The sequence below is a fragment of the Enoplosus armatus genome, chromosome 12 (genome assembly GCF_043641665.1).
Source record: "Enoplosus armatus isolate fEnoArm2 chromosome 12, fEnoArm2.hap1, whole genome shotgun sequence".
Lineage (NCBI taxonomy): Eukaryota > Metazoa > Chordata > Actinopteri > Centrarchiformes > Enoplosidae > Enoplosus > Enoplosus armatus.
Genome location: NC_092191.1, coordinates 9,894,935 through 9,908,687, shown reverse-complemented (window position 1 = coordinate 9,908,687; position 13,753 = coordinate 9,894,935). Strand labels below are relative to the sequence as shown.

The window sequence follows — 13,753 nt, the reverse complement described above, 5'->3', positions numbered from 1 at the left end:
CTGTCGGGTGGAACGGAGGATGATACTAGACGGAGACCTGCATACAGATCCTGAGGCAGCTGTCGGAGTGAGAGCAGTGAGAGCAGGATATTGATCATGGAGGATGCATGATTCTTGAGAATGAAATCACATAATTTACTTAAATCTTCAAAGAGCAAACCCAGTATTTAAAGCCGTGTAACAGACATTTGAACTCAGACCTGGAACAAGATGACAAGGACATCAATGAAGAAAATAAGTCTCACTTCTGTAGCTCCTATTCAAAACATGTGATCATGCTGCTGGTTGGAAACCTGTGGTCAAAACACATTCCTCCAGATGTGCATACGTGATGGTGCAGCTACTGTGGACTCTTTTTCATATGCATGTAAACAGACAACCTTAACAAGCAAAATAATGCTAAAATGTAATGATTTATCTTGTGGGAACCTGCTTTTTGTCTCCAATTTGGGAGGCAAGTCCCCACATTGTGAATGTGTCAACACAACATGATTAATACAACTACGCAATTATGCATTTTAATTTATATGAGAGACAATAAAGTTGTTATAAAGTCTTTTCTTTAAAGCCTAAAGCTTAATTTTACATGTGTTTCACCACGAGGGAAGTTATTAGTGGTTGATTTGTGGTCAAACAGGAATTCTTTTACACTGACATCACTGTGTAATCATTACCAAGCTTTGCTGGAGATTTGGGCCCATATGCATGAGTTTACTGTGTTTTTGTGAGGATTTGAAGAAGCAGTGTCATTACCTCTCTTAGGATATACACACAAAAACATCTCCTGCACCCTTTCTGTATGCAAACCAGCCCTCTGCCCCATCATAATGATTTCCTGTTCAATGACGTCGACCCATTGACCCCTGAGCTGGGGGTTGCTCCTGCAGAGGTTAATCTTGGGTCAGGCAGGAGTGTCTGTGCAATGTATACATGCAGCAGGGCAGACACTTTAGTCCTCCGGCTTGGCTGAGAAATGTGAGCAAACGACTAATGTCTCACACATTCCATTTCTAATAGGCCCACCTACAAAGAGTGAGCTGCAAACAGATGGTTATTCTCAACTCGAGCTTAGGATGGACTCTCATGGGCTTGGATTTTTAATGATGTGTTCAGCCCATGCAGTCTAAGCGTATGTGCATGTCCATATACTGTATGTGCATCTCCTGGCATGCATGTTTACATAGTGAAACCAAAACTTTATGAATTGTCTCCCAACTTCTGTGACTCTTTATTGTTAACTAAAGGTTCAAGTGTACTCCTAAAAACACAGGCGCAAAGTCTTAAGCATTTAATAGTGTTTGGACATATTTTCGCTCCCCTTACCTTCCCCTCATCTATTAGATTTTACTGGTGATAGGAGCGAAGCGCACAGAGCCGGAGTTGTGTGCTCAGTCTCCTCCTGGGAAGAATATTATTCCAGCTCTGTGCTTAGGGTCACGAGAGAGCAGGGCAGGTCAAGCATCTAATTTCTCCCCATCATTTCTCCCCAAGCCTCTATAGTGCTTCCCTCAGTTTCACCTCCACCCTACCAGATTTTGACAAAATAAACACAGAATGCTTCATAGGATACTTCAGAAATGTTTAACATGTATTACAATTAATTAGTCTGAACAGTATCTGAAGCCATTACCATAAACATATTGTAATTTAGAGTTTATGCTACATCACCTAAAGAAATAGCACCATGCTTGATTTTCCATCCTGAAAAGAACTGGTGACTAGTTTTGATTTTAAAACCTATTACTGCACATATTTGGTTTCCTCTCCTTAAGTTGTGAGTGTACATTTGTCTCCAGTGATACTTTGTGCATCATCTGCTCAGACTATACTTATTTTTCAATAAGCTATAATTCTATTTATGTTGGCTCGGCATAAATGTTTAACATTATCGTGTTTCCTGCCCATCCTATCATATAGAAAGTTATAAAATTAATTTCCACAGTGTGAATGTTGCTTTAAGATCCAATATAAACATTGTTTTTACTGGGTCACAATCCAATTTAATAGTGCATTCACGGTTGAATTTGTTGTTTTATTTCAAAATTAGGTAAAGTATATCATTTATGTTCTTAATGAAGCTGAACTGAGCTGTAAGTCATTACATGTGTGATTGGAAATGTCTCATAGCTCATGTTAGTTCATGCATCTGGAAACAGAAAAGGCTTGTGCCAAAAATGACTTTATCTTAAGTAACAGAGGAATACAGTTATTGGTAAGAAATGTTTTGATTAAGCCAGAAGTGTTGCTTAGCTTGAGCTAGGATAATCCTTTTATGAAGCTTGCCAAACTCTGACTTACCCTGATTTTATAGGTTCAGTGTCATTTTACGTTTTTGGTATTGTCCTGTAAAAGCAAAGCCTAAATGGCTTCTTTGTACTGCAGTATAAAATAATATACTTGAGGAATACCAAAAAGTTCACATTTTCTTGTTAACCGGATCAATGAAACACAGCGAGTTGATGAACAGGCTGTAACCTGGCAAATGTTGGACAAGGTTTATCCAAACATGCACTCATATCCATAACTGGCCGTGGCTCCAGTCCTGCTGCTGGCCTCTCCAGAGAGCCAGGTGTCTGTTCCCATCTGCGTCAAACCTTAGCTTCTCCTCAGTGTGCTCTCTCTGCAGCTCAGTTAACTAACTGAGGACATGCAGTCAGCCAGCACCTCCGAAGATGTACAACAAGCTACAAACCAGACATATACATAAGGACACGGATTCAGGTCTCATTTGAAATATTTATGCATTTCCATTGTATAACAAATCCTAATCCTACTGGATTAAGTAATTATGTGAAGTATCATCATTTATGTACCTGGCTTTATTACAGCACATGAAACATGAGCATTCAAATTGAACTGACAACACTTTAATGAATGAATTTAAATGTATTTATACTGTGTTCATCGTACCATTGTTGCTTTTAAATGACTAATTTCTGTCAAACTAAAATAATGGCTTCATATTTCCTCTGGCTGAATACATCCAACAACAGTGACAGATTTACAATTATGCAAATGATCTCTTCCAGTCTAAATAATAATAAACCAAACAAAAAAAATGAGCACACAGACGTGTACAGTGAAAAACAGTCAATGGCAAATTGCTGCTCTATGACTCTGATGAGTGTGAAAGCACAGAGTGGGTTCATTGACACTAATGCTCATCCTTTCAGTGTTTAGTTACAGTCCAGGCTTTGGAACAGAAAGACTCTTTCACAGCTAAACATGAATGGGACTTATCAAGGGGATATGACACTGTTGTCAAGTAAATAAATGCTGTTCTGTTAAACAGAGGCAGCTGCGTTGCCCTCATGTACACCATGTCTACCATTTGAACACATACATACACGCATGGGAGTATATATGGAATATAAGATCTGATGATTTGTTTTGTTACTGTCCTTGACACACTTACTGCGGCCCTCCACACACCCTTATGTTGTATCCCACCCTGTCGCCCTCCCTCGGGTAGTGGGTCAAGTTCTGCATGCATTCTCAACGAGGGCTTGGCTGGTGCTTGTGTGCCAACTGCACTTGGATGGTCCGAGTCAGAGATTCAGCTGTAACCAGTTACTGGATTGATCAAGTCGTGTTAATGCTCTGACCTCTGTTGCACACACACGCATACTGACCATGCTTCTCTGGTGTTGCTTCCTTTCCAGAGACTGTGGAGGCTCCGGCAAACGTAAATCAGGTAAGGATCTGAAATCTTTTTACCTCGGACAGTATGCTCCATACATTTGTATTTACTGCTTACTTGAATTATATTGAGGTCTCTTTCATGTACACGTTGTAACAGTTTTCATCATTGGTTTTCAAATATTTGTGCCTGAACTTTAAAGGGGAACTCCACCGATTTTACAGCTGTTTACAGGTCTAAGTATTACTGCATGTGTGAAGAAAGTTGTTTAAAGTTTTTTGTGGCTCCAGAGAGAGCTGCATGAAATCTGATGAAATGCCTCAAGTGATGTCATGGCAACTATTTTGATAAGCGATCAATGGTTTCACTTATTTTTCAAGCAAAAAATGGCAAATATTTTCTGGTTTCAGCTTCTCAAATGAGAGGATTTTTATTATGACAGTGAATAGAATATCTTTTGGTTTTGGACAAAACAAACAATTTGAAGATACCGGTGTAGGCTCTGAGATATTGGGAATGCCATTTTTTCCCCAAGTTAAAACATATTATATAAACAATAAATAAATAATAAATTGATAAATTGAAGAAAGAATCATCAGATTAATCAGTAATTACAATAATTGTTAGTTGCAGCTCTAGTTTGCCATAAAAAAGATGATATCTCTGGTCGTGCTGCATAGATTTAAATCCTTTTAGTAACTGTCCATCGTGAGTCCAACAATGTTATAGGAGATTAATGCTCAAACACATATCCTGACCTAACACTTAAAGACGAAATGGTTAAGAAAATCGTGTTAGGTGGGAGAGACCACCTGTTTGTGCCTCTGTGCTCTGTGTTTGCTCTGCCAGGGTTGGCGGTTGGATTTATGTTTGTATGTGCATGTATGTGAGAGTGCAAAGAAGACAGAAAGACTGAGTGACTCAGCTGAGCATGGGGGATACAGGCGTAGGAGGCAGCAGGAAAAGTATGAGAGAGGTTTAGCGAACAGCTGTGCAAGTGTTGTGTATTTGCGTGTGCATGCAGTCTCAGAATACCCACATGCATTACTAAATTACACGTTAGCCCTGCAATCAGATGCAAAGTTGCTGTGGCCATCCTTCCTGCAGTCTGCCACAGTTACGTATGACATTGCTGGGTAATGAAAGTCAGTAAATGACCTATAAGTTAATTTTCTGTGGGCGATCCACTCTGAGGAAAAGCTGTGCCGGAGTTGCCACCAAACGAAATAAGACCCCAACCTAATTTCATTATGTGTTCCATGGTATTGAGGCTTTACGTAACAGGGAATTCCAGATACATAGCGAAATGGAAAAATTGTCTTATTTCAGCTGTGTGTGTGTGTGTGTGTGTGTGTGTGTGTGTGTGTGTGTGTGTGTGTGTGTCAAGTAGCCTACATTCAGTCTGTGCAAGATATTAGATTGGTTCCCATTTATATTCATATCGGCTGCCTGGAAAGTTCATCATATAGGGCCTGTCGTTTGCATGCACAATTTCAGCTGTTTTACTCTGAATGGTTTGGTTTGATGTTAAATCTGTTATCACCTTCGTAGTTTCTAACATGTACATATATTTATGCGTATAATGAATCTTTCGATGGGTTCAAGTCTACCAATGACAACAATAATAACGCACTTTATGTCTGGTGCTCATGATGATTTACAGTCCACAGTCAACATGGAGCACATACTGTACAAGCCCTTCATACTTGATCTCTCACCCTTCACCATAGTCCCCATGCTGGACATTAGTGGTAAATGCAGCCGAAAGATTGATCTTTCTCTTTTAAAGCCGGACAGCAGATAAAGTGAAGTGAGTCTGTGGTGAATTTGTGCTGTAGCTGCAGCTTATGGTTTCCATAATTACATGGTGCAGGTCTCCCATAAGAGTTTACTGAGCCCCTGCCCTAAACAGGAGAATGTAGCCCTTCACCACAAAACTGCAGGCGGTTAGAGGTTTGACTAGGAACTGTTTACCTGGCAAGTAGAGGAACTCAGAGGAACATCTCAGGTTTACACACTCACAGATGATCTCTCACTGTTGGTCTCATTATCATCTTTGTCTTCATTATGGTATTGTCTCATTTTCGTCACCATCATGATTGTTTTTCTTCTTTGTTTATCGCCTTTATTAGTGATGTCTCTGTTTCATAGGACTGATGCTAGGTGATGGAGACCAGTGGGGAAAAAAGGGATTTGTGTTATATACTTTGGCATTTCATCTCTCATATGTTTTCAGTAAGATTCTGGCCCATATCTATTGTCCTCCAACTGTGACTTCCACTTCAGTATGAGGTTGAAGCAGTCTGCATGATTGACTCAGCATCATAGCCAGGCCACTATAAGGTTCAAAGAAAGACATGTAATGGAGTTGTCAGGATTGACTGCTGATACCGAGCTTGTCAGCATAAACCACTGTTAGATAACTGGGACTGATGAAAGCACATGCTGCTGTAACCTAACCCTGAAGGAAACATCTTTTGACAAGATACTGTGGTGATGAAATACACAACACCATACTCGGGAAAGAAAGACAAGGGTAACTGTAGGTAAAAGAAAACACTCTTCAAATTAACTCAGGAGATTCAGCAATCATCAAAAGCATTAGTGATCATCTGAACTAAAAACAAAGTGAGATGAGGAGACGGTTAGAAATGGAGTAGGAGAGGAAAAGAAACGGAGCGCTCAGGGGTGTAGTGCATGTGAAAAGCAGCTGGAGAGGAGAGGAGGTTTACGTGGCAAGTGGAAACCATTTCAGTGTTGCGCACGGACTGAGGGAGTGTGTTTATGTGCGCAGACTTGCTGTCTTTATTTGAGCAGCGGGTCTCCGGGGGCCTATAGGGTGTGTGTATGTGTGCATGAGGTGGTGTCTATGTGGGTGTTTACATGCTGTATGTGGGTCTGCATGTGTGTGCGCATGCTTGTCGGGAGGAAAAGGGTTAATCTGTTCACGAGCTAGATGGTGGGTGGGTCAAGAGGTCTGTGTTTGTTTGCATTTGCAGATGGATAAGATTTTAAACTGGCATAGGAAATCATTAAGGCAAATGAGCACTTCCAAATTATTTTAACAACCATTCACTGTTTCAGCGGCTTCTTTCTCAATGAACAGACCCCCCCCCCCTTCCCCTTATAGACTCATGCACAATGAGTCTCACAGTAACAGAAAGATTCATTTCGTGGGCTAAACTAGATTTAAATCAAATGTTACGTTTATCTTTTTTCTACTAGATGTTCATGTTCATTTCATGGATAAAGCTTTAACATCAGAGTAGAACTGTTTGTTTTTCTCCCAACTCTTAACTCTGGCGGGGTCGAAGCTCCACCCCCTCCAGCGTGGAGCAGATCCAATACAGGCCGCTCTGTTTCTGATAAGTGACCATTTGTCACAGTGGACCCCTACCCTGGAGGCAGCACTTAAGCTTTTTGCTCAAAACACCACGTTAAAGCCAGAAAATGTTCTGTAATGAATGAGATCAGAAATGTATATTTATTTATTTATTTGTGATTTTGGATAGGGTGTCAGTCATAGGGATAAGTTACATTGTTCTTTGATTCACTTGCTTTTCCTTCACATACCGGTTGTCAAGTGTTAAAGGCGTCCGAGTTTCTACTGGAAAACCTGAAAACTCAATTATCAGTTTGCCTCTGATGTACCAGCAAAATCCAGTGCAATAGTTACTACTTAAGTTAAAGGTGCCCTATGGAGTTTCTTACCTTTAGAGGCGTTATGAAGCAACGTTTTTACAAGTGTCCCTGTTTTGTTATTATCATTAACATGCACATGCATGCAGGGAACATGAGACACAGTGCTGTGATGGTTTCATGTATTTCAGCGACAGTTGGTGGTGGTAACCTTTCAAGTAACGTAGCAACAAAGGCAAGAAAGAAGAAACAACACAAACAAACGTGGATGTAAACAATGTAGGTTTCAAATTCTTCCAAACCCTCTGCTATACTTGAAAATCTTGTATCTATCTGTTACTTTTAACTTCTATGACAAAATTTTATCTAAATCTAAAATACTGAGAGAATCTGCAGATCAAGTCAAGATAATGAAGATACTCAACACTTTTTAACAGCCTTGTGAAGGCTGTCGTACTGTAAGATGATTTTGGGGAAGGTTTCTGTACTATTTGTTTGTGGTCTGCCCCTTCTCCCTCAGGGCCACATACTGATTCAATGACATGAGTACATCTGCACTACATTGAACAGCAGTCCTGTGTCCTTTTCTAATCCAACTGCACATCTGCTGCTGATGAGCCAAACAAAGGCATTGCACTTTGCCAAATCTTTACTCCTCTCAACCCAGATCTGCTCTCGTAAAGTTACCCCAGGGTTCAAAATATGGCACTAAGACATAAAGGCCAGTGCCAACTATGCTATCAACCAAATGCTTGATCCTGAAAAATCTCTCACGAAGACAAATTCCTTGGTATAAATGGATAGACTAGACTCCCTGGTTTCCTCTTCTTGGTGATGAATTATTGCAAGGTTCCTAACTGCCATCATCTTTGGATGGAGCTGATGATGGGTGAGTGGGGGTGGAGATGGGGGCTGGATGGAGTTGGGACGTCTGGGAGTGCAAGGGCGGGAGCAGGAAGCACATGTATAAATCTGAGAGAGGAGAGATATAAACACAGAGAGTGGCTAATAGGGCTATCTGATGGAAGCCAAGAAGAAAATACTTTTCTTTTCGAAGCTCATAAATACTTTAGATCTACATTGTGCATACACACACACACTGTATAATACACATATAAACACGCATGCAAGCTCACACACACACTCTGTAACGCTTCCCAACCTTCTTTCTCAGACGTACCACCACAGCCTATCAGAAAAACTCAAGTACTCTTTCATCTGCACCACACATCATGTTCCAAATGTGTATGTGAATTTGATAAATGCATCATGATTTAATTATTAATTAAATAAAAGTGATCAAGTGGTCAACATATTACTAGTACAACTAACACTTGGAGTTGCATTTATCCATTACTTTTGTCTATTTCAGCCATTTATGCATTGCTTTTTAGCTATTTCAAATCTTTTTCCATAACTTTTAGCTGGCGATTTCAATCATTTATCCATTACTTTTAGCTAACTGTCCTCTGTGCTCGCTTGCTAATAGTTTTTGTGCACTTTTTTTACCCTGCTGACTCTGTATGTGGATATATATTGTATTTGCTTTTAATGAAATCGTAATTTCTATTTTTTTTTCAAAATAGTTGAGCTACTCACATTCTTTCCACGTACCCGCTGGCAACTGCAGAAATCACTGCTCTATAACATTTCTATCGTATATAATGTGAAATCACCTTTTCATGGAGTGACTGATTTGAAGGGGCTGATGCATTTCACTGAAACCTTGATTTGTTCACAGTTGTCATTTTATATAGCTCATTTTATACTCCTCTTTACACAGAGTTCATTTGAAATTAAACCTATCCTGTCCAAGGCTGTTTCACCTCATTTTTCTCACACATGTTCTCCTTGTTCTGGCTCTGTCTTCCTGCTGTTGCAAAACATTTCATTTCCTGAATGAGGCTGAAATATAAGCTTTTGTTTTTCAGGCCTATTGACTTTGCTGACAGAGTCTTTAAACACTCACCTCAGGTCTCAGATTTAATGTTCACTCACTGCAGTAATTAATTGTGTGTTTTAGAGACATCCATTTACTTCATTTGACATAGATTATGGTTTTATGAGATCATGAGTTATGTCCATCTGTCTTGAAATTATATTGTTGACAAGTGTGTGTTTTTTGGGGGTAAGACTATGTCCAGGATAGCATATGTATTTTAAATTGGGTTCCCGACAGGTCAGTATTTTATTTTGAGGCCAGATTCATTATTAACCCATAAGAACCCATGGTGACACCAGTGTAACACACACTTCAAAGGCCCCAGAATCTTCCTTATACAGCTTTGTGCTTGATCTTAACTCATTAAGTCCCTAAGCGACATATACGAAACATCCTGGTGTGGTGGTCATGTCACAGTCATGTTTTCAAAATGGTGGTGTGACATGTAAACACAAGTGAAGGAAGCAACTAATTTCAAAAAGCCTGTATTTTGATACTAAAGGTAAGTTAAAACCCATTTAACGATTATAATGCTTTAATAGTGTGTCCTGTATACAGTCAACCTGTTTTGACCATATTTCTTGAACAAATTAATATAAAACAATAAAACAAGTAAATCTACCATAAACGCCCAATGTAACGTATAACATCACAGATCTTTGACATTAAGGGGTAGTATAAAAAAACCCCATCAGAAATGTCTTCAATGTGGTCCACTTGGTCTGTGGTGTATTCCCCATAATTTTCCTTTGAGGGGAAATGGGTCTGGGTTCTTATGGGTTAAATAAGCGAAGGCACAGCATAAATCCACAGGTTTGCTGTTTCTTGTGGTTTGAGTAGAGGGAAAATGAAAAGTAAAGATATGCTGAAATAATTTGCACTTAGTTAAGGTACTGCATGCTAATAAATCTTTAAATCTAGACAAGCCAAGACCATAGGTGATGACTGGGAACCTGATTTACACATGTTCAAATTCCCATACTGCATAAAACATTTGTGTTATCTTAAAGATGCCTTTTAAAATGTAGGAAACCAAAAAAGTGGAAAACATGCATATAAACATATTTACCTGAAATTAAAGTGAAATTACTGACTTTAACTACACATTACGTTTTCAGTTTCATCACTGGTAAAAATTGCGTAGTAGTTACAGAAAAACATGTTTGAGTCATCTTATGTCCTTGGTGAGCCTACATTATTAGTGATCAGTGTAATTGATCTGTGAGTTAAAACAAACCACTCAACCACACACATCCCAGAATAGTGTCAAAAGAAATATCACAGTTTGCTGTAACTAAAGTAATTGCTGTCATATTGAAGAAGAAGGAGGCAGTACCCAACATTTAAATAATATGTTCTTTCCAGTGTTTCTGCACCCAACTTTGTGGTTTGACAAAACATCTTGCACAAATAACGTGAAGCTTCATCAACCACAGCCCAACCACAGTAATCCAGTGTCAGACTCTTTGGCAGTTTTAGCATTTGAGATGCTAATGGTGCTGAGTTCATCCTCATAAGTTATGGGCTCCTTGACATTTCACATTTAGTTCTCGAATTGAATGTAAAATATTATCTTTAGTCTGAAGGACTGTCGCCAGGTCAGCTTTTTGGAGAAATGGCAGCTTAATCCAAGTTCTCTCAATCATTCCTTATCTAATCCTCAAACCCATCTTTTGAGTGGTTCTTATTTTCCATCCTCGGGATGAAACGGACTTCCTCTTTCCACATTGTAAAAAAAAAAAAGTGAACTACCTTTTCTTTTCTCCTCATCTTGTGACATTACTTTTCTGGGGATATTTGTTGATTATGTGAGTCAAGAGCTCAAATTGTTCTTCTCTCTAACTACAGTAACTGATGGCAGTTAGTAGAAGCAGCATATGAAGCAATGTGACCATAAATAGAGATTGTGATCTCTACTTTGTTTGTTGATCTTTTACTGCTATTCAAACACACCATAAAAGTACATCGTGTATCCGTTGTGTCAGCCGTATTAGGGTAAACATATCTAATCTTAAGTGTGCAGACCGTAGCTTTGAACTCACTGGTCAGCAGAAGCTCTTGTTAATGTGTGAACTGAATGTCAGCTGGTGTTGTGTCTGGATTCCAGCTGAAGCTTGTTAGATCTGCTTTAGTTCGTTTAGCTATGCTTGTTTTAAGTATTTTTCACGACTAAGGCTTCAGCCGGGCTCAGTTAATGTAGCCTTACTCATGTATAGTGGAAAATAGGCACTATATGCTCTTTATACGTGTTCACAAATTGAATAATCTGTTTCTGTCTTAAGAAGGCATTCCTGTAGTTAGTTAAAGTGAACCAAACTGGTTAAGTAATTGATGTGACCAAGTTATGAAAGCAGGCACAAACTGTGAAAGAACTAAGTCACTGCTGGTGTTTATATGGTTAACTCAGTGAAGTACAGAAAGGAGGATTTCCATTGGCTGGGCTGCATGCTGTAGTCAGAGCTCTAGTGTTTCATGGAGACAGAGGGCCATCCCTCTGCGCACAGCTCCAGCCCCTTCATCTGGTTCTATTTAAGGCCTCTAGTGCAGACTCTTATGATTGGCGTACACAACCCCCTACTCTTTCTCCAGCTCCAGCCCCAACTGAGGAGAAGGAGGCTTTTTAGCAGATGGTTTATTTTCCAAGGGAAACCATTTCTTTCTCCCTCTCTACTGTCCTGTCCTCAGCTGGCTTCAGCTCACTTTTCTATCACTACTACAGCTCCTTCTGCTTTCTCACTGCTGCTTCCACTTTCCATTGTGTTAATGTGCCTACCTGCATCTACTGACCTGGGCCCAGCTTTGTTGGACAATAAGGATGAGGCCCCTTCAGTAACACAGAATGGATTTTCTGCACTTGACTGCTTGAGCCTTCACTTTTTAGAAGGAGACTATTTTCCTAGACTTTCAGCATCTCCATTGCCCTTGTTGTTGGGCTGGAGGGGGATGCAGCTCTATGGCTAGACTCTCAGGAAGATGCACTGAGCCCTGTGAATATTGTGATTGGCTGAGCTCTCCAGACAAAGTGGCCTATGGCACAGCGAGTGCCCAGCAGTCGTTCTCGTGGACCTATGGCTGGCAGCTGGCTGACAGCATGTTTTTTCCCATCAACTCCAGGTCTGGATGCTTCAGATCCCATGCTCCTGGAACAGTATGTGGTGGTGGCCAGCTACGAGAAACAAGAGCCTGCAGAAATCAGCCTTCAAGCGGGCGAGGTTGTCGACGTCATTGAGAAGAGCGAGAGTGGTGAGTAATCAAAACAAATGCACAACAAAGACATGTTGAGCAGGAGTAGGCAGCATGCATGTTGCCTGTATGTCAGACACAAACAGACTGTTTCATGATTCAGCCCATTGCTCCTCCAACATGCTGCGCTTTTCCCTACCTCAACCCTTTGTCCACAGCTTGCTAGCTGTTACTTAGCCCCATCTGGAGGCTCGCTTTGGCCTGCAGTCATCCCTGTTTTTTCCCACTGTTGGTTTAGGCTGGGGGCCAGAATGTTGCCTCTAGCAAGAGGAATGTCTTCCAGACCTGTATTAATTATTCCACCTCACTTTAATGGAAAGCCAGCAAGACATGCCGGATTTACAAATGCCAGCTGCAGAGAGCCCTGAGTCAGCTGTTTAACCTCTGGAAAGAGCTAGCAAACAAGATCCAAGATCGTGTTTTAGGATATATGTGATTCAGTGTGACAATATTTAATGTTTAATGAGTCAGTAGCATGCTGACGTGAAGCACAACTTCATGATATTCTAGGAATATGCTGTAATGCTTCTAGGAACTTGCATCTATTGTGGGTAAAAGAAGACACAAAAAAGCCTGAATTATATTTACAGCAAATGCATATGAATTAACTGAAATACAATATATATTATCTGTGTTTCTGGTTAGATAGTTTTGTACATTTTATGACGTAAGGACTCCAGAAAAACTACTACTACTGTAGTTACATGTTATTTGCTATTAATATCATGAGTATCAAACCATGTGTCTTGGTTAAATAAACTAAAACAGTCAACTATCAGAGCACCTGCCCGAATTACTTTTATTTTGTCGTGAATTTGCCATATGAAGACCGGAGAGGTATAGGCCCAATAACAGGGTCTGACATTCAGCTTTAATGGTGTGCTGAGACAGTAAAACAGTAATGGGACTCATGTGTTCTTCAGCGGGAGGACGGGGAAAGAGAGGTGGAGGAGGAAACGGTGACCAGGAAGGCAGCTGGACTTGGGTTTCATGATGGGTGTGAGTGAAACGCCATGCCACACTGGCCTTAAGGAAGAGGGTCCCTAGAGGTGGACCGCTTTGAAGTGTCACGTGTCCTGCCTTTGGGTTCATGTATTTGTTTTCACTCCCTGCTCCAGTAGGATTTCAACCCAATGGGGAGCCACAGTGAGGCGGATATTCCAACACCTTGAAGTCCTTTTATCGGGGGCCTTATATGAGAGCTTTCCTCCGCATGGTCCTGTGCTTTTAAGTAGGGGCCCCTTCACTTCTGCATTTCAGCTGACCACTGTGCAAAGTTACAGTGGTTG

At 40.4% G+C, this 13,753-nt stretch overlaps 1 protein-coding gene across 3 annotated transcripts in view; it reads left to right on the top strand.

Moving 5' to 3' along the window:
• LOC139294098 (SH3 and PX domain-containing protein 2A-like) overlaps window positions 1-13,753 on the top strand; it is a 51,058-nt gene that overhangs the window by 17,825 nt on the left and 19,480 nt on the right. For 2 of the 3 annotated variants that reach the window (XM_070915884.1, XM_070915885.1), the window contains 2 exons: window positions 3,663-3,694; window positions 12,336-12,464. In XM_070915884.1, coding sequence (XP_070771985.1) covers window positions 3,663-3,694; window positions 12,336-12,464 — 161 coding nt within the window. Of the gene's footprint in view, window positions 1-1,360; window positions 1,454-3,662; window positions 3,695-12,335; window positions 12,465-13,753 lie in introns of all 3 variants that reach the window. The other variant, XM_070915883.1, reaches the window with a different exon arrangement.